The 24,416-nt window shown below is 44.0% G+C and overlaps 2 protein-coding genes and 1 non-coding gene across 8 annotated transcripts in view; all 3 read right to left on the bottom strand.

Annotated features, from left to right (window-relative positions):
• Window positions 1-574: 574 nt before the first annotated feature.
• polr3e (polymerase (RNA) III (DNA directed) polypeptide E) lies at window positions 575-14,154 on the bottom strand. Its single transcript, XM_069160286.1, has 21 exons — window positions 14,061-14,154; window positions 13,187-13,284; window positions 11,867-11,917; window positions 11,638-11,715; window positions 11,062-11,177; window positions 10,871-10,953; window positions 10,516-10,623; window positions 9,830-9,879; window positions 9,572-9,691; window positions 9,358-9,443; window positions 8,744-8,788; window positions 8,532-8,623; window positions 7,974-8,094; window positions 7,646-7,727; window positions 7,462-7,521; window positions 6,660-6,817; window positions 6,499-6,560; window positions 5,954-6,414; window positions 3,562-3,639; window positions 2,135-2,257; window positions 575-2,050 (listed from the first exon to the last, which is right to left on the bottom strand). Exons 2-21 carry the CDS (start codon window positions 13,223-13,225, stop codon window positions 1,994-1,996), a joined length of 2,070 nt encoding a protein of 689 aa, XP_069016387.1. The 5' UTR covers window positions 13,226-13,284; window positions 14,061-14,154; the 3' UTR covers window positions 575-1,993.
• A 206-nt stretch (window positions 14,155-14,360) lies between these two features.
• trnal-aag (transfer RNA leucine (anticodon AAG)) lies at window positions 14,361-14,442 on the bottom strand. Its single transcript has one exon. It is a non-coding gene; the product is annotated as a tRNA-Leu (tRNA).
• Window positions 14,443-14,770: 328 nt separating this feature from the next.
• Window positions 14,771-24,416, bottom strand: part of eef2k (eukaryotic elongation factor 2 kinase) — an 11,928-nt gene continuing 2,282 nt past the window's right edge. For 4 of the 6 annotated variants that reach the window (XM_069160284.1, XM_069160282.1, XM_069160280.1 and 1 more), the window contains 16 exons: window positions 23,409-23,509; window positions 21,147-21,207; window positions 20,996-21,033; window positions 20,009-20,180; window positions 18,953-19,102; window positions 18,748-18,880; window positions 18,539-18,666; window positions 18,067-18,250; window positions 17,877-17,947; window positions 17,412-17,489; window positions 17,179-17,235; window positions 16,404-16,535; window positions 16,003-16,191; window positions 15,789-15,913; window positions 15,421-15,599; window positions 14,771-15,325 (listed from right to left, as the gene is read on the bottom strand). In XM_069160284.1, the coding sequence (XP_069016385.1) occupies window positions 15,216-15,325; window positions 15,421-15,599; window positions 15,789-15,913; window positions 16,003-16,191; window positions 16,404-16,535; window positions 17,179-17,235; window positions 17,412-17,489; window positions 17,877-17,947; window positions 18,067-18,250; window positions 18,539-18,666; window positions 18,748-18,880; window positions 18,953-19,102; window positions 20,009-20,180; window positions 20,996-21,033; window positions 21,147-21,207; window positions 23,409-23,509 (1,908 nt within the window). In that variant the 3' untranslated portion in view covers window positions 14,771-15,215. The remainder of the gene's footprint in view (window positions 15,326-15,420; window positions 15,600-15,788; window positions 15,914-16,002; window positions 16,192-16,403; window positions 16,536-17,178; window positions 17,236-17,411; window positions 17,490-17,876; window positions 17,948-18,066; window positions 18,251-18,538; window positions 18,667-18,747; window positions 18,881-18,952; window positions 19,103-20,008; window positions 20,181-20,995; window positions 21,034-21,146; window positions 21,208-23,408; window positions 23,510-24,416) is intronic. The other 2 variants (XM_069160283.1, XM_069160285.1) reach the window with 1 other exon arrangement.

Below are 24,416 nucleotides of genomic sequence, written 5' to 3'. Positions count from 1 at the left end.
ACAATAGAAGAAAAAAAAAAGAAAAAAAAATCTCCACAGCTGTGAAAAGAAAAATCCAGAGTTTAATTACAATTTTAAGTTTCAGCAGAAAATTTCGACGCCAAAGTTCCTGACGCAGCGGAGAAGTATTTGTCAGAGAAGCACAAAACTTGACAGAAAACATAATATTGCAAACAAGAACTTTGTCCCTTGTCTAAATCTTTTTAAACCATTCAAATCTTTAGGAATGAAGGTGTTTTTCTGAAGATGATACCCCTTTATATATTTCTAAAATGAGATGAGTCTTTTCTGTTTTTAAAGCGATCTAAAGAGATTTTTGGTTGAACTCTGCATTTACACTCGTTATTTTCTCATGTCTGTATTTTAGTTTTGCACCAAACATCAACAGAGGACCTTGTCTTCACGATTTATGCAGATTTACGAGCATTAATTCAGGGACGTCCACGCAAAATGTCCCACAATAACATGTTTACGCTGCTGTTCGTGTTTACTTACTCACATGGTTTCGTCGACATTGAGAGGTTCCTTTTCCGTGTCGGCACTGTGATAATGACAGACGAGCACTGCAGACAAGTTGACGTTACAGTGTTTATTGAGCAAAATAACAAAACAAAATGGAAAAAAAAAAAAGAAATTCAACCATCATTATTTGATGATGTCGGAAACTGCAAATTTTGCCTGAAGTGCAGAACACCTTTCTCACATTTCTACAACTGAAGATCTGAACGTCTTAAAAATACTTCGGTGAAAATCAAAGCGTCGTTGTTCCTGTTGTGAACGGGTGGGAGTTTTGTCCTGAATGCCTCGTGAGGCTGAGGCACTTTAGATGGAGGCTCAAGATAGCAGCAACGTGGCGATACTAAAGCGTATCCATAGCAACAACACACACCCCCCACCCCATCCCACCCCCCCCTCTACCTCATCAACCTAGATGACGGGTCCGGCGTTTTGTGTGCTGGACCGGTGTTTGCGCGATGAGATTAAATCCCAACAGATTTTTAATTCCAAATTGCATGTTTATTTGGCTCTCGTCAAAATCAGTCACTCAAAATCGCTCTCGGAAAAAGGAAAGCCAATTTATAACTCTACATTCAGCCAAGAAACACAAACCTCAACGACCACTTTTTTTTTTTTTTTTTCTTTTTTCCCTCGTAGGTTTATAAATCGGCACACATCTGACTGAATAACAGCAACGTGGAGGAAAAAAAAAAAATCCACGTTCGATGCAGCGGACTTCAGGTCCACGACCGCCAAACACATCAAGAGATTTCGGATCGATAATATTTCCGGTTTCGTTTCCCTTTTGTCGTCTCGATTCCCGGAGTTTGGCAAGTTCTTCAAGTGACTTCACACGTTTTGAATTTAAGCGATCCATCCTTTAAAGCTCACCGTTTCCATTTGTGTATCAAGGCCAGAATAAATAATGTACCCAGTCAGATATCTGAGACAGGTGTCAATTTAATGGATGCACAAAGAAATGAAATCTCCTACCCAGAAGGCCTTAAACGTTTGCGCTGTCCATAAAGTAAAACATGTCTCCCCCCCCCCCACAACATTTACAATCAGGAGTAAAATGAAAGCTTTCTTTCTTTCGCTTTCAGTAAACACCATCCTGATCTGGTAAAAGTGTCCAAACATGAGGTCATAAATGCAAAACAAATCTACAGATAAACCGTATTTATATATATATCTTGCTATTTCTTCATTGTTTTTAAACCATCAGTCTCTGCAGCTGTCAGTACGTGGGGAGTTTCTATCCTCCCGCTGCCTCGGCGCTCACCTTCAGGTCCGATATGCTTCAGCTGAAACGAGAAAAAGCTTCTTGTTCTGATCGGAGCAGACGGCTGACATCCTTGTCCTCCAATCGCCCGCTCACAGAGCCGGGCCAGCTGCGGAGGATTGGTGGCTCTCATCTCTCGACTGCCCTCCCGCCGGACACCTGGCAGAGGATTTGATTGGCTGACGGCGGCCGCAGGGGGGCAGGCTCCCGGGGTCATGACTGAATTGTTCCCTTGAGGTACCACATCCCCGCGTGACTGCTGCAGCACTCCTGAGAACACCGGACGACAGGTTAAGTCATTGGGAAGCAGCTGGTTAAAAAGGCCAGGCGTTCGGGTCCCCGTGCCCGTCTCACCTTGAGCAGCCGGTCGACGTCGGCTTTAGGCACGTCTCCGAACTCCTGCGCCAGCCGGGCTTGTACGATGTTCCTCCTGACTCTGTAGTTCTTCGTGAACAGCTCGTACAGCAGCCGGCGGTGCTGTGAGGCGAAAACACACAAGCCGAGTCGATCAAACAATCGCTGCCGAGCATTCGTTGAATTGGAAGCTCGTGCCTCCTGCCGGTCAGCTTGGCGTCAGCCTGGCTCGGTTCGCTCAGCCAGGCTGAAGGGCGGACCGGTCGGCGACCGTATCGCATGTGGTGGTCAACGCTAATTGGTTGAAGGCTGCTCCAATAGTTTCTAAACTATCTCCCGAGGTCCACGCCCGTTATGGTGCGATGAATAATAGTGCAAGGTGAAGTCAGTGGAGCACAAACACTAGAAACGAGGGGGAACGGCTCGTTTCAGAACAGAAACCGAATCTACCAACGAGCTTCTGAAAAGCTCATGACGTAGCAGGTTTGCTTCCTTTGTGCAAAAAAGACAAAGTGTTGCCTTTCAGTCGACTCAACACGTTTAGCGTGACACCCCATAATACGCGCGTTGTACCGCTTTCCTCTCCCTCACAGAACAGAAGTTATTGTCATAACATTTAGTTTTTCTAACTTCCATCGGACCGAGGGTCTCGCACGCAGTGACCCATAAATCTACAACTTGTTTTTGTTCAGATTAAACAGGATATAATATAATAAATATAATGTAGTGAACTTTAAAAGTGCTCGTGGGGGGGATTTGTTACTTTTTCACCGTTTCCAGTCTTTTAATGACAATTTTAACAGAACTTCTTTGTTTGTCTACATTGTAAGAAGCAGCAGCTCTTTTCTGTACTGAAGACATTGCAACACAGCAGCAGACAAACCAGGAAGTTCTGTGGAAATTTCCATTAGGTCTTACGGCTTAACTAAGATAACTGGTCGTCCTCATATTTAACGTACAGATGTAAAAGCAGTAATAACTCAATTATCAACAACAATCCTTGAGGAGTACAGACACGTTTTTCAACAGATCGATCTATTGTTTACCAGAAATGTTATTTCTTTAAATGTTGTACTTGTCCTTTAAATACGTAAGCAACAAAAAAAAAAGGAAAGACTGTATGAAGTTATCTTTAAGTTGGGGAAATTGAACAAAGGAAGTCGCGTGCAGATATTTAACCATCGTTGCCTTCAGTCTGAAATTTTACAAAAGAGGAAAAAAAAAAAAAACCCACAACAACACACTTTTAACTTTAGTTGTGACAAAGAAACAGAACCGTGTGGCCGTCCTACGCTTCCGTGTTGCAGTTATGCATCTAACCAATCACAACAAGCGGCACGTATTTTCTGAAGTTCATGCGAGATGGTGGCTGACTTCAGGTCTGTGGTGTTGTTTTCGCTCTGCGTGCCTTCATATGGTGTGTTTACCTTGTCGAAGTCCTCTCCGGTCTCCCACAAGCCAAACACCTTCTGCTCATCAGCGGCTAATGGGGTCTGAGCAGGAAACTAAAGATAGAGGGGAAACAGAAGCGTTACTTGACCCGGAGGTTGCAGGTTCAAATCCTTCAACCTGCTCCGAGTCTGAGCAGGTGAGAAGAGCCAGGTCTGGTATGAGTATCTTTTTAGCATGCATGTTCATCAAAAGCCTTGCTGGAGATGCCATTTCATGCAACAGTTGATAAATTACAGTGACGTCAGACAGTCTTTCTTTTCTCTCGGACGTCAGTTCTGCCTTTTAATTTGATCTTTTGCCCAAATGCAAAGTTAAGACAAGAACCGTCCGGGCAGAGCAGTGTCCAGAAGGTCCGACCCGGAGCATCTCAAATCAGGATTATCTCTCCAGACACAACCCGCCGACTCGACACTGATCTACGAGCTGCCAGACATCGAATGATAAATGTTTACGGTGATGTGGAGTCTGCGAGTCAGCTGATTCCAGATCTGCCCGCGTTTGAAAACAACCTCCCGGCTTAACCCCTCGCAGAGCAGTAATGAGCTTTGCTTTGAGGCTAATAATCTGTTGCATAAGAAAGATGCAGTGCAGCCATGCCCCCCCCCCCCTCCTCCTCCCACCGCATTCACAATCCTCTAACGTCGTTGAGGATGCAGATAAGATAAGGCCCGGTCCCGGGGCAGAGCTGGTCTGAGAACTGGCGGCTTAATGAAACAACGGGATGCGACGGACCACGGCAATCCCTTTGAGAACAACACGGCCGCTGTAATAACGTGGACTCCCAACAGGCTGCGTCGGTCTATATTAAGCACCCAAACACAGAGCCAACGCACACAGGTATCAGGTGGCGCCCGCAACACGAGTGGAACCCGAGAACCAGGTTTGCATTGCTTCGCTGCACCGACTCCTTCCCGAGCAACAAAGCGCTCGCAAGCAAAACGACCGTTAGTGTCGTTATTCTGAACGAGAAAAGTGATACCCGAGGTCAAGCAGCCAGTGAGAAATCCCATTATCCAGCACCCAGAGGCTGTTTTTAACTCGACGGAGAGCAGAGGAGCAGCAGCGGCTCTTAATCCAAGAAAAAGGGAGCGTGATCGGAGCACTGCAGGTGAATCGGAGGAACACCGAGGCCTTGCGAGCTCACCGCCAAAGATTCAAACTGAGCTTGGTGAAATAACACGACCAGCCCGCCTCGGGAGCTGCAGAAGTTTTACAACGATGTATTTCAAAGCAGCAACAGGACGACGTCGACTGCAACCACCGTGACACAACAGGAAGCTCCACTTTCTCTATGAAGGTATCACGGCTGGGACGCACCGCCTGTGTGGCGCGGCCCTGTCGGCTACCTCCCCGATACCGCCGGGCTTATATCTCTACACTGAATTTTATTCTGGTAACGGCCATCAGTGACAACTGACCAGTTGTAACCAAAAAGCGGCGTGTCTGGTGTATATCTGCGGGGACGTGTGCTCGTCTCACTAAAACCTCTGGACGTGAAAATCACGTCGTTCCACGTTCGTCACACCGGCAGCGTGTCCGGGCCTCAGTCTGCAGCTGAACTGATCAATGAACGCCATTAGCACATCAGCCAACGATTACTTTAATTACTATTCAGTTAAGTGGTGCTCTTCATGTTCTGCTGCTCTGCACTTCATGTATAGGACCCGACACTGGATGTGGTCACCGTACTGTGGGTTGCTTCTTCCTGTCGCTTTGCATAATCTGTGCGATGTCTGCCGCGTGAGAACTGTCGTCGCTTCGGTCGACATTTCTACATCCTGCTGTTTGAACTTCTTCATCCGTCTCTTCATTGACTTGAAAACATTTTTGATAAACGACTGCAGCAAATCCTTTCAGCTCTTAACAAATTCTTTACTCAACTGCTTGCAAATGTTTCAACAGCTCTGCCTGAGTACTTTCTCTTCCAGCTCTACCAAGTGCGCATATCTTACCACACACACCTTGAAGCATGATGTAAACGGGCCTGTTTACTGAGCAACTGTTAAGATGCAGAAACGGTTCCTTCCTGCCTCAGAGCAAAATAAACTGCAGTGCACCGTTTTGGTGCCACAAAGTCCTTCAAACTGAATTTCCAGGTTCACATTTTATATTTATAGCAGCAGTATTGACTCTCCCACACTGATGCAACAACATGCAACGTTTCATCACACTGCTGGTGTATGTGTGCGACTCAAATGGTGCTGAATAAACAACACAAACAGGACGGACTGACTCAGAACAAGGAAGGAAGGAAGGAAGGAAGGAAGGAAGGAAGGAAGGAAGGAAGGAAGGAAGGAAGGAAAAGAGGAGCTTTTACCTCCACAACCTTCTGACCAGAGAGGACTGTCTCCCTGCCTGAATACTCACAGGCACCACGATCTGTTTGCACTGGTTGAGCAGCACGGCGTCCTGCAGCATGTGGTCCGAGATGGAGTGGAAGACGTTCCGTCCCGCCGGCATGGAAGCTAGGTGGAGGTTAAAGAGCCTCTTCAGCTCGTTCAGCGTCAGCACAAAGTGCTTCCTGAAAGTCTTTATCACAAAGTCCTGCAGCTCGGGGGACGGCGTGTTGGCGGGACTCCCTCCGTTACCGTTAGTGTGATCGAAGCTGGGGGACGTGGCGCTCGGGTAGCCGTTGACCGACCCGTTGGGGATGATGGAGGAGGAAGAGGAGGAGGAGGTGTCCATTGGCTCGTCTTCCCTTTCGCTTTTGATGTGGACGCTGCTTCCTGCACGTCGGACGTCCAGCTCCTTCTGTAGGGACGACTGTTTTTCGTGTGCTTGATCGTGAGCCTTCTTCAGGCGCTGCTCCCCGCTGACGTGAACAGGCTCTGGACAACAATGCACAAATGTCAGCACAATTAGGAGCCGTCCGTGCGGAGCATTTCACTTGATAACTGTAACGCAGTACCCACCAGGTTGAGAGGAATTCTTTGGCACAAAGTCTTCTTTAGAGAAATTGAACACCTTTTCCAACCTTCAAGGGAAAGGCAAACCAGTAAGGTCATTTTCAACACATTTAAATGCACTTTAATAGCCGCCGTACCTCTCTCTCTCTCTCTCTCTTGTAACCTACTTGCTCTGGATGCCGAGCCACAACATGTGCTGCCGGTGGGCAACATCTGGGTGTTTCTTAATGAACTCCACATCGGTAGGCAGCAGGAACTGCCAGCCCCGGTTGACGCGAGGAGCTGCCACATGCTCCAGGAACTCCTTCACGTCCTCCGGGGGAAGCTGACGGGAGGAAGGAGGCAGAAGCAGTTAGTACCGTTTACCTGGATGAACGAAACGAGTGCAGCCTCGAGGTGTCACGAGCAAAGTGTTCACAGACTCTCCTGCTCCGATGAAGCAGCCGTGACGGGCTCTGGTGGCTCTGAGCATCTCACAACAGGTAATATTATCGAGGGGAGAATATCGCCGTGCCGACATCCGACTGCAGGCTGTGTATGTAAACCCCCCACCCCACCCCCCTGCCCGAGGGACTAATATGAAATGCAGTGAGCCTCTAAGGTAGCACACATCCTGAGACTGTGTGGCATAAATAATTAGTTTTACTAAAATTAGTCCAAACATCTCAAGATGTCGGTGCGCTCTCCCTCTTGGACCAGTTTAGTTCCGATCAAACACAAACATTCAGGTGATTTTATTTTGGTCACATCAGTTTGTACTTTCTAGGGAACAGCTAATGCGCTCATGAATGTTCAGGAACAGAACTGCGGCATTTTTAAGAGACAGTTTGTATTCATACAGGCTTTTGGTTAGCCTGTCTACGTAGCTTCTCCGTGCTATTTTATTGATGTGAAGCCCTTTTAAAAAGGTGCGATACAAATGAACTTTACTCACTAAAAAAAAACAAAAAACAAAAAAACTTTACTTACTTTAATAATGGATGTAACTTCCTTTCTCATCACACAGCGCTCCGAAGTGAACCTCCACATCTACGATTAAAAAAGAAAAAAAAACAGCTGATTCACTAAGACTTTAAAACCTTCTTGAACACATAATAACACACAGTCACTGGTTTGATTATGGTGCTAAGAAAAAACTTGGGCATCAGCTCACCACAAAGTCTCTGCCGCGACAGAGCACTTCAGCGGGAACACCGCTGTGAGGACTGCAGGTGTTTTTAGGATACAGAACGTCACTGTGGAAAAACAAAAACATGCATCAGCAACAGTCATTTGTCAGTCAGGTGGATTAAACATAAAAATATCAAATTAATCTGACCCAGTCTTCTTCGCGTTGTGGTTTATTTTAAACTTTGACATGTGAAAAACTTTTACCCACATTTTAAACCAGTCTGCACTGAAGGATTGCTTACACTCATCATATATTTCATTTCAGTGCACAGGTGAATGGATTCTGTCCACAAATAGATGTTTGGTCTCACCTCTTGACGACCCAGTTCCCCTGAACCAACAGCGCCACCTGCTGGATGCAGCGCAGCACCGCGGTCGAGTCGGTGCCCGAGGCGAGGAGACCCATGAGGTTAGCGAACGGCATCACTTTGACTGAAGAGGAGGGACATGGTGAAGGAGACATGGCACATTTCCATCGAAGAGAAGAGCAGTTATGTGATGTAAATTGGCAGCAGTTCATAAAAGAGATGCAGTAAAGACATCGCAGGGAAAAGAAAAGCTTTCACAAAGACAAGCCTAAACTAAGACAGAGATATCGAACTAAAAATAAACCACCATTTGAATCTATTCATTCACCCTGCAGCTGAGGAAGATGATGTTTTTAAACACACGACATTGTTTCTAATGACCTGGCGCCCTCATCTGCTTCAAAGAAAAACTGCACGTGAAATGTGGACTCGCCTGGATTCAGTTTAAATCGGCAGAAAATGAACACGTGTGACAAAAATGATTCGCATTTATAAAACCACATGTTGCAAAACTTCAATCTGACAGACATGTGAGCATTGTCTTTAACTGCGTTGGCCTACCGTTCTTCATCAGGGTCTTGACTTGCTCTCCCAGTGGCAGAGTGCGGAGCTGAGCCATGGAGAGAACATTACTGGGACCGACAGGCTTCACACTAACACAGATAGAGACAGAGAGAGAGAGAGAGAGTCGTGTTAAAGATGCATCTCAGGGATCATCAGTTTTCACTCTTTAGATCCCAGAACATTTGCCTAGAAGAGTGAGGTACGCTTACACTTTCTCCTGTGCAAGAGGAGGCATCAGCATCGCCAGATACTCCCTGAGAGAAACCAGAGAAACAAGTCAGTGAGTTGAGGCGAACCCGTCAGCAGACAAGAATCAGGAGTTAAATAAGGAGAGGGAGAACAAGAACTCCAAAACTGCATCAGTACGAGCCATCATGGCACAAAGTAGGGCTAACACATTGTTTAAAATTTTCATTGACAAATATTTATAATACAAGGAAATAGCAATTAACATTATATTGTAGTACAAGCCCAACCACAATTTAATAAAACAAGGTGCGTTTAAAATAATGCTAAACAAACAATAATAGACAAAATAATGCTGATCAGGCGATTACGCAATAATTGTGACAAAATTCTCACAAACATCTCCAACAATGACAACTCAAGGAGTCATCAAACCTTCATCTGATCCACATGAGAAAGGCTCTGTGATTTCATGCTGCAGCTAAATGTCTGATTGATCATTTAAAGTGAACGGCTATGAAGAACCAGGGTAAACACTGTTTTCAAAACTGAAATAAGCAGTAGAGACTCTAACTGAGAAACGATCTACACTTCCAGTCCAGCTCATTTAGTAAAAATGATTTTTGTTGCTACTTACTTTGGAGTTTTGACCAGTTCGGTGTTCTCCGAGGCGTCCGCTGACTGGCAGTACAGATACTGTCTTTCATGCTCCGAGTGCCCGTCCTGAAATTATTAAACAGGACAAACACAAAACGTTTCATGACATCAGTGTTGAACCAGCACGCGACGACATATCTGCCACTAAACCAGACATATTCAGCGGTGGACATGGTGAGGAGTGCTCCCTCTACCTTGACACCGTGGTACTGCAGGTGGACCCAGGGCTCCTCTGCCTGCTTCTTCTGGAGGAACTCGTACGACTGAATCCTCCTCTGCCGGGCTTGCTCCGACTCGGGGCGAGCAAACCTCACCTGGAGGGGAACACGTGTAGAGGAAGTTTGAGATGTGATGGGTTAGCATGGGTACATAAAACCAGCGTGAGTATGAGCTTGTTTGTGTGTGTGTGTGTGTGTGTGTGTGTGTGTGTGTGTGTGTACGCAGGTCTTTACCGTAATGGCCTTGACCTCCTCCTCGGCTTCATCCTGGGAGGAGTCTCCGCCTGCAGGCATGAAACTTGGGTCATTTGACAGTCATCAAACATGATTGTACTGCATTCATTTTAAATACACACAATAAAAGAGAGAATAAAAAAAATTAAAAGTGTCCAAACATTAATGCCAAGTCCACCAATTATTTTCTTGATTATTCAATTCTTTGTTTTAGTACTAAAATGCCAGAATTTTTTTTTTTTTTTTTTTTTTTTTTTAAATGTCTCCAGTCTTGAAGATGACTTTCTAATAGAGCCCGACAGATACTGGATTTTTGGACATCAGTGCATTGAAATTATTTTAATTTCAGACAACGTATACACGTATAAAACTTTCATTAGTTATCTGAAGAACATTCAAAATCCCCAAAACATTCAGTTTATGACGACACACAACAGACAAAAGCAGCAAATTCTCACATTCAAGAACCTGGAAACAAAGAATTTTGGCCCTTTTGCTTAAAGAATTTCTTAAATCAATCATCAAAATAAATGTTATACCAATTAATTAATCAACCAATCAATGTAGTTTAAAAAAAAAAAAAAAAAAAAAAAAAAAAAAAAAAAAAAAAAAAAAAGGCATCTCTTAGATCCTGACGTTGGATGTTGGCATAATGAAATTTTAAAAAGCAGGAGAAGCAGACGCACCTTCATTGGCGGCCTCCCTCTCTCTGGTTTTGTTGTCAGCCCTATCCAGGTAGGAGAAGCTGGGCCTCATCTGAAGGATTCCCGTCAGAGGTGTGACGTGAAGCTCGCCTGTTTACATCAGTAATAAAACAATCACGGGCCATGAATCAGCATCTGATTGTGGATTCATGTTCGTTTGTCGTGACGTCGCTCTTGTCGACATATCAGGTCGTCCACGTTAAAACACCCAGTTAAATGACACTAAAAGATCAAATCAGGGACTCTGAACACACAAGTGACCTTTTGAGTGTTTACGTTAACAGGTCAGACAAACCAAAACCCGAGTGTGGGGCTACAGCGGATAATCAGGTCAGACCTTTACGAAACACAGCCGCCGCGTATCTGGAGGTGTTGGTGGTGGCCTGGATGGAGGAGAACGTCTGTTTGTCCATAATTTTTCTGAAGAACGAAAAGCAAACAAAAGTACACTCAAACCAGTGACCTCACTGTTTAATTATGCAGCTTCGTCATCAAGTAAAAACAAACGAATCGAGGCGACAGATGTACGTTGAGTAGGTGTTGGTTTCGTCGTAAGCCGTGCCGTCCACGTTCAGAGCGATTTGCTCGCCCTTGCTGCGACAGTAGTTTGGACTCATTGTGTCCATGGCCATTTCCAGCTCCACCTGTGGAACGAGCGACAAACACTTTTTAAACTAATAAAACACCAGAGTTCACTTCATCAGCAGCAGCGTTGGCAAAGAAAATTCAACAAACAACCTCTTTTTCATGACAAAAAAAACAAAACATAAAAATCTTCAAGAAAAGAAAGGCAGATACACAAATAACAAGTCGCATTCAGTGACCAGAAGCATCTGTTGAATCTCACACCGGCAGCTCCCAATTAATACAAGTTTTCCTTTAATACCTGTAACCACGGTAACCACACACAAAGATGGCAACAGCTGCAGCCTCAAACTGCTTAGAAGGCGTGAAAATTAAAAGTGCTAAAACTAAAATGTCTAACTAACAGAAACCGCGTGGCTAAAAATCGACCGAAACACATTTTTAATCGAAAGTCTAAAACTAGATCAACACCAGGAGCTGAAATGAACACGGATAAAAGATCAAAAGGAGCCTGTTTACCCTTTGCTGCTTGGGTTTGATCTTTGCCGCTAAGTGGTTCACGTCATCGTAGGTCATAGTGGCTGGTCGGACGGGGTACTGCATCAGAGAGAAAAAAAAACAACCAACAATTAAGGCGATTATTGAGTGACACATTAAAACGCCAATTCCACGACAGACGATTTAAAGAAACTGCTCAGAGATGCAGTCGTACTCATCAGCACGCGGGTTCCACAACGGAAAAGCTCACCTGGAAAAGATACAGCTTGTCTGCCAGGCTTTTGGCGAGGTACACATCAATCTAAAAAAAACAAAAAAACAAGCAGAAACATCGATCAAAGTAATTCTCCGATTACAACAACGGGCGTGAAGAACCAGAAGATCTTCTCATTCGAGCAGCCTTTTCTTCAAAGTTATTGCACAATTATAAATGTTAAATCTCAGATTCTTTTTATATTTTTAGCACCACAACAATGGAAAAAAAAGAAAGCTCTTATATAATTAACTGGAGATAACCTGAGCTGAAGAATAAAACTGTCAAAAAGTCCTTTATATTAGTAGATAACATGTTACTACGTGGTTTATTGCATAGATACCACAAACCCAGGAATATTAAAGATGTTGAATGCTTTTATATAATTAATTTTTTCCTATGTGAGAAGCTCTACTGGTTTTCTGCCAAAACTAACACACAAAAACAAATTTAAAGGACAAAGCTGTCAATAATTTCGATATTGTAACAAGAGTTACGTACATATGTAAACGACAGCACTGACGGAAATGAAATGAAAGCAAATAAAATGAGGGCATAATGCAGGATTAGGATACTGGCCTACACCTGTAAAAATAATTAATTATTCATAGTCTTGGAGGCACTTTTTGCCCTTCGAGCACAGGATGGAAAACCTTAAAAACCTGACAGTGGGCACCCTAACAGCCTTAAATGTTGCATTACTTTGGACTACTTTCATCCAACGGTGAGGTAGTGAGTATTTCTGGGTCAAAATGTGTGATGAAAGCACACCGTGTGTGTTTTAGGATAATAATTTTCTTATCGTCTGTTGTCTCTCCATTCAGTTCCTTCGCTCGCGTAGTTTCTCTTCCTTCTTTTGCAGATGTCCCGTCATGGAGCTGCATGTCTCGGCCCTGCGATCGTCGTCTCCAACCAACAGTTCTTCTCTTGTATCTCTATGCTGTCCTTTTCTCTCTCTGCTCTCCTCTCACCCGCCCACCTCTGAGCCCGGTTCTGTCGGGAGGTTTCTTCCTGTTAAGAGGGAATTTTTCCTTCCTTCTGTTGGGAGGGTTTTTCTCCGTTAAAGAGGAGTTGTTGTTTTTTTACCTCCTAGCTTTATGTGGGAATTGTTGAATTTCTCTGTATAATATTGTAACGTCTTGCCGTGAAATAACCTCTGTTGTGATTTGGCGCCACATAAATAAAGTTGAATTGAATTGAATTAATGGAGGTGTACGGTACAGACTGTTAAAGTATAATCCACTTCATCAACATCAGGATGGATCCACCGTGTATGCCAGCATCCTACGACTTGTTAAATTAGGTTTATGGACGTACCTCCTCTATAATTGGGTCATCGTCGTCCCCGCTGGCCATATTGATGTGATGAGACAACACAGGAGAGGAGGAGCGGCAGCAGATCTCAGGGATCCAACCTGCAAACCAAAGACACACAAGGAGTTACAAGGAGTTTTGAAATGTCCCTTTAATAGATGAAAGGCAGCTGGTGCAACAAGAACAACGAGATCCTGAATGTCAGGGCTGCAGCACAATTCATTACAGTTTGTATTACAGACTGGGTTGGGCTGTCAGCGGGTTTTTATTTTCCAAGTAGACCATTGAAAACGTGCCACACCATGATCATGCAGTCTGTAAAGTGGTGCGTTCAATGACACAGCCAGGTATACAACTCACATGATGTAAGACTGTGCAATCCACATTAAACGACCCCAACCCTTCATGCACACACTTTCTGAATACACATTTATGTCTGCCTGAAGCGTCAAAACAGCGACTTCAGACTCAAGACTCACAAATCACTCATTTAAAAAAAAAAAAAAAAAAAAAAAAAAAACATGTCATACTTTCTGGCTCCCTTAGCAAGCTAGCAGCAAACCATTCAGCTTCTTGTAACGGGCCACACTACGGATTAAATTTCTAGGGCGATATAAAAAACAACAACATGTAAAATAAAGCAGGACAGAGAGCTACAAAGTTCAGCGTCTCACCTTCCCGTAAACAAACGTGTAAGCGACGATGATGAGCTAACAGGCTACTTTAGCCTAGCCAGGTAGCTTAGCACGAGCTACCTCAGTTTAGCGTGCCAAAATAAACGTTAAGTCAAAATAACATCATCAAAAAGTCACCGAGCCCGGTTTTAAACACGCCTTTCCGTAAACAGCACCCGCGTCCGGGCGGCTGCGGCTCTCACCTGCACACTTCACCGAACGGTTTCAGCTGTCTCATCCGAGCGAAGATAGTCCAGGATAGTCCTGAGCTGGAGGCACCATGTTGACTCTGCTCTGCGCGGAACACGTGGGGAGGAGCCCGTACCCATAATGCACAGCGAGTCCGCTCACACGCGCTGTCTCGTCTCGTCAGCGGATGGTTTGTCGCTCTATCGTCAAATCACGATATGTGTTTACACATTATGATTATTATGATTATTATTATTATTAATAAAATAATTATTAAAAACTTTAATCATTGTAAACCGGTGAATAAAAGAAGTTGGCAGCGGTGGGATTCGAACCCACGCCCCCGAAGAGACTGGAGCCTTAATCCAGCGCCTTAGACCGCTCGGCCACGCTACCTCTCTACCGGAGGCATTTGTGTAAAGATTTTGTCATCATTACCACATTAATCGTCTTTTTGCGAGGCGACAAGAGACCTTTGACCACTAAATCTTAATCAGTTCATCATCGAGTCCAAGTTTGTGCCACATTTAAAGAAATTCCCTCGAAGCTTTCCTGGGACGTCACGTTCACAGGAATGAACATCATCATCATTAACACTAAAACAAAACTGGATTTGATTAAAAGAAAAACAACATTAAAACACAACCCCAAATCTCAATAAACGGGCCCGTCAATGATGGAGCTTTTGAACAGGAGAGGAAAATCAGAAGGAAACAATGACCAATAACAATAAATGCAAACTTTATTTTACTGCTTTATACTAAGAGCATTGTATTTCATAAGAGCATACATTGTCCCAACATAGGTGTGTTAGCAGTTGAGGCAAAAATAAGTACACAATTTTCTTTGTTTTTAATTCTTCTGAACTTCTCTTTCATACGAACATATTCAGTTAAGTCAAAGGTAATCAGAGACAGGAACTGAATGAGGAGTCGGTGTGACTGGCTTCATGAACAGAGAGATAAAAGCCTCAAAGACTCATCATACATCATACACACACACACACACACACACACACACACACACACACACACACAGATCACCAAGAGAGGAAAAAAAAAAAAAATCCTCTAATAAAAAATATGCAAACTGTAAACGGTTGTTTCCTGAATCCAGAGTGATCATCAGAAACACATGAACTCCCGTGGGGATAAAACACGTGTCTAGAATTACTCCTCCATTAGCGCCCAGGCCTCTTCAGCTTTCATGTAGTACTGGTTAGCCAGCCGGCCCTTCATGGCCGCCATGGCAGCTTCTGCGGCTTCTGTAAACAGATCACCTGCACGGAGGGACACGGGACGAGATGTTACAGGTGATATTCTCAAATCTCAAACGCTAAAAACTCAAATCTCCGAGGCCGGCGTGGAGTCGAACCTGCTCTCTGGGGGTCTGCGGTGAGGTTGTGGCCTCCCTCCTGGTACATCTCCGCCTCTCTGGCCAGCAGCAGGTAGCGAGGCTCGTCCTGCGTCCCATCGAACTCTCCCCCCTCGTCGAAGTCCGTCATTTTCAGCACACTGTCATACCAGTGGGTCGCTTCTTTCCAGTCCTGCTTTCTGTGGAATCAAATGCATAAATCTAGTCAATAAAACTGAAACACTTAAAAAAAACTTCCACTTTTCATGTGATCCTGTCCTTAAAACCTCCTCGACAAGCCACCAGGGGGCAGTATTATTACGTATTACCATGACATGTTTTATTTTACCTCAAACAGGTTTGTGTGCATTAAATCAACCTTCACTGACCTGTCACTTGACAGACTGATTCCAGAATCAAAGGCTCTGGCCACGATGATCATTGAAGACCTGTCACCCGCCTCGGCGGCCAGCAGCAGATACTTGAAACCTTTCATCCTGTTTCCTGCGCTATCCTGCCGACGACGCAAACACGTCAGAAAACAAAAACCTCGACTCGAATCGACTGAGCCGTGAGAGGGGAAACTTGCACTCCGCACGGTACCTCCAGCGCCATGTCCGGCAGTATGTGATGAGGCAGCTGGAGGAAGCACTGTCCCAGAGCGACGATGGCCTCCAGCTCTCCGCACAGGGAAGCTCTCTCCAGGTGGAACATGGCCGAGTCCTGATCCCACTGCTCGTCCTTCTCGCAGAAACGACCCGCTTCGTGGTAGCGAACCATCGCCAGGTGGACCTGAGCGAGGGACCCACAATGTTCTCAACACGTGAAACCATGCAGTGTGTGATGTTTGCGACCGCCTCGTCATTAAAGTTTTTTTTGTTTTTGTTTTTTTTATGGCTCGAACGAGGACCGTCTACAAAATACATCAGGAAATGGCTGCTGGTGAAATAACAGTTAAATAAATGTACTCTCGTTCAATGAACCGATCTGAAGTAAATGCTGACCTTCCCGAGGATTGACTGTCCGATCTTCTTCTGCAGCAGAGTGTTGAGGCGCTCCACCTCCGTGGCCACGCAGGAAGGTCGGTGGACGTGAGCTCGAGACGAATGGTAGAAGCTCCACTTCTCCTCCGTCAGCTGAGAAGAAACAAAAACACCAGAGGATGAAAGGAAGAAGAAAAAAAAATCATGTAAAGCATGCGATGACAAGCGCACGCGCACACACACACACACACACACACACACACACACACACACACACACACACACACACACACACACAGGTATGACGGTGGAGTTGAAGGTGAAGAGGAGGTAGATGGTGTTTCAGTTCCAAATATTATTTTTTTATATTTTTTTTTTGCATTTTGTATTTTCAGCCACTCAGCTGATAACAGAAGAAGAAGAAGAGTGGACGTGGAAACAGCGCAAATCTGAAGTTGAGGAAGAATCATGCTCGATATATTATCAGCAAAGATGAAGCTTTTTTTTTTTTGGCAAAAAAAAATTTTTTTTAAAAAGGCTGCGGGGAGGGAGGGGGGGGTGTTACCATCTTCCTCTGGTGAGGAGGCACAAAGAGCAGGAGGAGGTGAGTTAGAGGAAAGGTGGGGAACGGCTTTAGATGTTATGCAAATGTTTGAGGGGAAAAAAAAAGAAAGGGGAAAGACACAGTGAAGAAAGACGAGGAGGAACATCAGAGCAGGGTTGTTGTTGTTGTTTGTTTGTTTTTTTAAGGGATGATGGTTACGATGGAGGTGAGGATGACTTTATGTTTGTTTACCCGTCTGACACTATCCTCATCCGACTCAGAGTATTGTCTTTGGGGGCGATGATGTGTCTGCGTGACGACACAACATGAAAAGTAGAGTCACCACAACAGTAAAACATGTTAAAATATATGTTCGTGTTTGTTTCATTTATTTGTTCGTTTATGTTTACAGATGAAACTACCCAACCAACTGAAAAGAAAATACTGCAAATGAATCCTGGAAGTTGTCGAGTGGAAGTGTTTACCCCGTCTACGTGGTCGTTCGGATCCCCTTCACTCCTCTTCTCGCTGGGGTAGCCGCTGTCCCCGCTGTTTTCTGAATCCTACAGACGAAAAAACAAAATTAAAAACGGTGACAAGTTGTGGCGGAACTGAACTCCATCTTTAATCTCCATTTTTGTTTGAATTGCATCCGATGGGTTAAATTAATCTCAACTTCTTCAACGTGGTCGGCGTCACACCGAACAGTCGACTGATGCAGCAGAACCAGAGAAGTCCTCTTTTTTTTTTTGATGTCCTACATTCTTCTTAATTGTTAAAAACCTGGTGGCTACATTACCCAGAATGCAATTCAACCACTGACAGTTCAGTCAAAAGAGTGTGCTGTGTTAGGAGCAGCTAGTGTGCCCCTGAGCCGGCAGCCTCCAGCTGAGATGAAAGCATTTTTGGTTGCAGCTCACATTTGGGAGCTTTTTGGAGCCACTTCTCACCTTGTGTTCACCGGTGTTGTTGTAGTGGTTGTGGAGTCTTTCCTGTTCGTACATTCCGGTAAAAGACAAGCCTGTAAAAACGCAAAAAGCATTCTCAACACGGCTGCTTAACAACAACAACAACAAACCGTTCTTTAAATGCAGTATCGCAGCGAACTGTCCCCGAATGTGCCGACGAGCGGTGACTTGCCCATAGAGCCGACGAGCGTGAGAGGGGAGCAGGGGACCGAGTCCACGTCGCTCATGCTGTCGTCTGCGGACGAGGTCTCAGACAGGCGGGATAACAGCGGAGGAGCCCGGCTTGCCGACATGGTGCGAACACGAGGGGAACCGCAATGCTCCTCGCAGCCCCGCAGCACCGTCTGGGCCGACTTCTAAAACAAAAGGAGGTGAAAGTCAGCAGGAATAGACGGCAGAATACACTTAAGATATCCTGCAGGTGCGTTAAAGAGCAGGAAAGGCAACAGTTTTTTGGAAAATATCGTATGAGTGTGGTTCAATTGTAACAATCTAACATGGCCGATTTTTCAAAGCAGCAGAACTGAAAAAAAAATGTTTCCTTCTTTCTTTCTCACAGGAAATAAGTTGCCAAAGCAAATTCACGCCTGAATGTTGCAACTGTGAACAAAGTGACACCGTGATTATCAAAAAGTTCAAATTACCAGCAGTTTGTTGGTGCAGTCCAGCTGGGACTTCTCCGCAGGGGAAATGTCGAAAGGCGTCAGGCCCATGCTCTTGCAGATCTTGTTGCACAGGTGGGAGTGGAAGAACAGCGCCATGCCGCGCACACCTGGGAACACAGGTGTGATCAGGACGCAGCTTCTGGAATATTTTCTGCTCGAAGTACAAAGCAGCAGTTTGAGCAGCGTACCTAGATTTCCATCTCCGAAGTCGGTCCCCTTCTCTGTGTGGATCTGAGGGTCGGTGTAGAGATCTCCCACTCCCTGGATGTCCACCACGATCAGCTGGTGACCCGACCGCTCGAAGGAGAAGTGACTGAAGGCCTGATTCATAAAAGAGGAGGATTATATTCGACTGTTGGACGATCATAAATGCCAGAAGGTGACGTCGCTCACCTGTGGAGTGAGTCGGATGTTGTCGTCCCTCACGAAGCCGGAGTTGGAGTTGTATTTGATGTACTTGCCCTCGATGTAATGCTCCAGATGGTAGAGAGGTTTACCCGGTCGCTCTGTCATCTCCACCACACACATCTGCATGATGTCCACCTGAGGATTTTGCATGGATTGTGGATTAGAAAGAGATGAACAACAGCATCTCAGTCAGATAGGCAGTATTGGCTCCATAATGTAAATGTAACAGTGTAGGAGGGAGGGGGGGGGGGGGGGCGTGATTTATGGATTCGAGGATGTAGTTGTCGCATATACGAATGTGGATTACTCCTCAGACTGAGCGAAAGGACTTCATAGGAAAAAATTATATAAAAGAAAAAAAAGCTGACTTAATAATTAGTCAAAATATTAGCTAATCGGGAACTGTTTTGGAATTTTCAATACTAATAATAATAGGAATCTGAATGTCGCTTGATTTTATTAAGATGTAACTTTCAGCTTTAAGAAGTTCTGACTGTTTTTCACAATTTTTTGCTAATTCCTTACACAAAAATAATTAACTACTTAATTGGAAAAAAAAAAAAAAAAAATCTTAATTGTAGTCTTAAATCTAAGTTTAAAGGTCCCACATTAAAAAAAAAAAAAAAAAAAAAAAAAAATCCTGTTTTATTTGTGGTTTTCAGCACCAAAAAACATCTCTTGAAGCTTGCTGGCTGAAGACTGAAGACTGAAGACTCTGTATTTTCTTCATTATAAGCGGTGTGAAAGTGGGTCATGCCGAGGGCGAACATATGACATGAGTGGGATTGTGTGACATCACAAACCAACAGAAGCCCAAATGGGACAGTTGCTGAATCCAATCTGTGAGCATTTCTTCGCAGATTGAGTGTTTTGACAATTTCACACTATTATAAAAGCATTTAGACCTGCTTTATAATCAAAATAGGAATGAAAATCTGAATTTATACAATGCTGGAACTTGGAAAACATTTTTTGAAGGATATTGTTGATTTTATCCATAAACTGTCATGTTCCACTCGACAGTAAATGTTTCTGCCGTACCTGTTTGGGCGGTCTGTGGCGATTGTACTCCTCGCCCCAGAGTTTGGCCTCCATCTGCAGCTTAACGTCCTCCAAGTAAACGTTTCTGTCCACCGTCTCCATGTAACGTTTGGCCACATAGTTGGACGCTGACTTCCAGTTGCTGCTGTGTGAGAAATTCGATAACTTCTTCCTGGAGGGAAATGAAACACCAGTCAGTTACTGTCATAGTGAGCGGCATTTCAATTGCATGTATTAATAGTCGGTTCCAGCTGAGGAAACACCCCTGCAGCTATAAATCTTTTATTAAAATGCATTACAAATTTTTTTTTTTTTTTTTAATTATCGCATCAGCGGCAGCAATGCACTCATGGTGACCCTGGATCACTCTCGAATAACTGCTTTAAATCCAGATGTGTACAAATCCAAGAGGAAAAACATGTCACATTACAGAACTTTCTATTTTTAGGACCTTATGTATTTAGGCTTGTCTGGGCGGGGAGGTTTATTTGTCAGCAAAGACTTTTTCTGTGGCAAGTGGCAAACAGCTGAAGTGGGGGTGGTGTCGGTGGAAGCCTCTCTTTTACATTTCCCACATGACTGAGGATTAAACATTAACAATAACACCGTTATCTCTTTTCTCGATGTCACGCAGAAGCCAGAGCACAGCGCAGCAATGTTAGTATCATTCGCTCAAATTCTATTTTAGCCAAACAGTAAATATCCAGGGAATCGATACCATGAGAGGAGAGTTAAAAATAAAGCCCACGTGGCATCATAGGAGACGTTACAGAGATGGTTTAGTGTGAATCTCTACATTGTCAGCGCATATCTTCCTGGTTCAGAGCAAGAAATGTGAGGAATGTGGACCTGAACCGCTTTCAGACTGCAACCGAGGAGCGACTCTGGTTAATTTACATTAACACCACAACAGCCTCGGTTACTAGAGCACGAGGTCAACAACCGCTGGATGAGAAGTGATGAATGTCGAGAACTACTTCAACTTACGTCCTGAAGCACTCTCTCATGGCCCCTTTCCCAAACGGCTGTGAGAAAGCAGACGGGAGGAAACAAAGACGCGAGATAAGTAACCTCAACACTCTCCAGTACATTGCAACAGTTTGTTTTTTTGTTTTGTTTTTTTAGAGCGAGTTGATACCTGAGTTGCCATCTTGATGTGGACCTGGTCTTGAGCCCACTCTCCTGTGATGGCATTGTACCTGTGAAGATGAACATTGTGTTTACTCAAATACATTCTTTAAATCCTCATCAAATCAAATCCACTTAATTATGTAGAAAGTTAGTTTTTAAGCCAAACTAGGAGCTTTTATACAGACATTCATGGTTGCCAGAGGATGAGTCCTTCTGCACTTCTTCTCATGCCATCACACATGCTAGCCCACTATGAAGAGGCTGACAGTTGTAAACATCGTACCTGCTAACCGCAGCGTGTTAATATTATCACTTTGAGCGTGTAGCATGCTGACATCAGCATTTAGCTCAGTACATTATTGCCTCTTGAGCTGAAATATTGATAAACAATTAACCTTTAAACCAAATACAAGTTTCTATCCACATTCTCAAAAATGAGAAGTTGTTGCTTTTCATCTTTTACATGAGAGAAAACTAAAAGATATTTAGGTTGTGGATCTGGTTTATTGAAAAATGTCAATTTGGGTTTTTAACGGCTGCAACGATTGGTCGTTTAATTGCTTAGATGACTGACAGAAAATTCATCGACACAGTGTTGACAAGTGATTCATCGTTTTGAGTTATTTTTGCCATGAATTCAACTTCTTTAATATGAATATTTTCTGGTTTCTTTGGTCCTACATGATGATAAACTGAATATCTCCTGGTTGAGGCCTGTTGGTCGGTACAAAACAAAACAGTTTATGCTGCATGTGACTAAAAAAGCCCGAACAACTACTTAATTGATAATGTTGAGTTGCTGCCCGATCTCCATTGATATTCAAAGCCAACTGCAGCTCTGTAAAAGTGTCTCCTTTCAAGCAGAGCGACCGTGCGACTGTCCATCATGTGGTTCATTTGTACGTCACAGAGCTGACCGTGCAACTCTGCTCTGCAGGGAAAACATGTCCCTTGTGGGGATTTTTTTTTTTTGCTTTGTTTTCCACCTATTGCGTTATAAATCCCTCACACAGGCCTGTCACAGCATTCGGCTGCCTTTCTAAAGCCTTTGCTCTCCCACAGGCAATAACCCCCAACACATTAAGATAAAACTCTTCCTTATTGAACTTAAACTTACTGAAGGAGCACAAAACTTTGTCTCGTTCGCCAAGCGTTTGAGTTTGTCTGTCAACAGCTGATCGTCTATTCTTATCATGGAGGCACAAAGATTCTGGTTTCCTCTCCAAGGAAAAAACAACAAAGGGAGTCTGTGTGTGCTCTCTCATTGGATTTAGGTTTAGGGTGAAAGTAGAGGCAGTTAAACCATACAGTGCTGATGTAAATGTGAGGGTGCATTCAGTATGTCAGGGTCAGTGTGTCTCTTTGGCTTGGCAGGGCGCGAGCATCCTGAGTTAATGGTTACTACATGTACTGTCGGTGAAGCTGCAAGTCCTCACAGCTCAAACCTGCGGGCCATTAAACACTCAGTACTGAACTCTCCTTTTCCACACAAGGACACGGCTCTGTTCTCTTTTTCCAAACTCGCTGTTTTTTTTTTTGTTTTTTTTGTTTTTTTTTGCCAAAGAGCCGTTCCAAGCTGAGAACACAGTGTACCGTAACATTTATTCCATCAAGTTCCTCGACCACGGGGGGGCGAAGAGGAGTGAGGTTACATGTGAGTAAAATTAGCACATAAAAAAAAAAAAAGACACTAGGCCAAATCCCAGCCGTCGGACAATCCCTCCTCCCTCTGCACTCAAATACAAACCCTTTGTGTTGCATAACAGGAATTTCTTTTCATCCTGTTTTTTGCCCACACACTGTGTCACTGCCTCCCTTGTTTGAGAAGTTAGTGTGAGGCGTTTATGGAGCCGCTACTACATGTTGTCCGGGTTCACACTCTGTATCCCACCCAAGTATGAGATGATAAAATGGACTGGAAAGAATCTGGAGTACTCACTGACGGGGCAGCAATGTTTTGCAAACTGTTAAGATTAGCTCTACTGACTGAGATATGAGCCAATGAGGTGAAGCGAAGGGAGCAGCCAGGTAAATGAATGTTAATGAACAATACAGGTCAATGTCAGCGTGTCAACTAATCCCAATATATGTTTTATCTGACTTACTTAAAGACTCGACTTCATGTGGCTTTAAAAACATTAAACGAAAGGAAAAGCACTCGTCTCACTGATAACATTAAAAACAAACAAATTCCACTTTTCGTGAGTTACTTCCAGAGTCCTGGTGCAAGCCATTTTTGACCACTTTTGACACCGAGAGTCATCCCTACCTGTAACGAACGCAGGGTTCAGTCTCGATTTCCTCCAGATGAAATTGGGCCCAGGGGTCGGGCATGGCTTTGGCCTTTTCAATTGCATGTACCCATGCCGCCTGCCACAAACACAACACAGAAGCCTGTCTTTATTATCTGTCAGTATTTGTTGTTATGCAAAAAAGAAAAAGAAGCCTGTTGCCCAAACTGGTTTGCCAAAACACATAGAGGAAAGAGGGGAAGTCATTCCATGCAACACTGTTTAATTTGCACAATAAAGGTGATTTAAAGAGCCTGTTTGCTATCCTTTCCCATAATGCATGCATTTTCTGCTCTTTATGCAGCTAGATTGTGATCACTGTTTACATAAAAAGTCACAGTTTCCGCACTGAACAGTTTCCCCTCATTAAAGAAGTATGTGTATGAAATATCAAGAGAATTATGCAGATCATCAAAACTCTGTGACACATCAGTTTAAACTAAACCCGCATGACACAAATGCACACAAAAAAACAATCATTGAAATGAAACAGAGATCTAATATTTTAATGAATTTAATAGGTCACAAACTAAATGCATTAACCGAGGCTCAACCAAAGTGTCCTATTCTGCAGTAAGTAGTTTAGAGTTACCTAAATGAATGTGATTACTATGCAGTGTTCCATCTGCCGTTTTCAAAAAATAACTTTCTTCGTAGGAGCCGTGTATCAAGTGTCACGAGTAATCTAAATCTGTAGCTACGTAACCCAAGACCAGACCCATCCTGTACTGCACAGCAGCACGTCTCCCTCGTGTACCGCTGGTTACTGTCCGGCGGTCTAGGGATCTTTATATTTAGCGTGAAGGATTTATGTGAAGAGAAAATGAGAAGGGGTCATGTTTTTAACTGAGAGAATGTCACATCTTTTGAGGAGGAGCATACAACAGTTTAGACCTCGTTCAGCTGCAGGGGACGAGGTGTGAAACATTTCATCCCGGTGGCGAGACGAAGGTCCAATGTGACAGTTTCTTTGTGGGATTTTTGTC

The sequence above is a fragment of the Embiotoca jacksoni genome, unplaced genomic scaffold (genome assembly GCF_022577435.1).
Source record: "Embiotoca jacksoni isolate LCO1_2020_lvr unplaced genomic scaffold, fEmbJac1.0.p SCAF_26, whole genome shotgun sequence".
Classification (NCBI taxonomy): Eukaryota; Metazoa; Chordata; class Actinopteri; family Embiotocidae; genus Embiotoca; species Embiotoca jacksoni.
This window is presented reverse-complemented; position numbering and strand designations above follow the sequence as displayed.

Coding starts and splice junctions, on each gene's coding strand:
- polr3e (XM_069160286.1), bottom strand. CDS start 13,225: ATGGCCAGCGGGGACGACGATGACCCAATTATAGAGGAG. Junction 11,178..11,637: donor TCAAACCCAAGCAGCAAAGG/GTAAACAGGCTC, acceptor CTCGTTCCACAG/GTGGAGCTGGAAATGGCCAT. Junction 6,561..6,659: donor TGGCTCGGCATCCAGAGCAA/GTAGGTTACAAG, acceptor TTTCCCTTGAAG/GTTGGAAAAGGTGTTCAATT.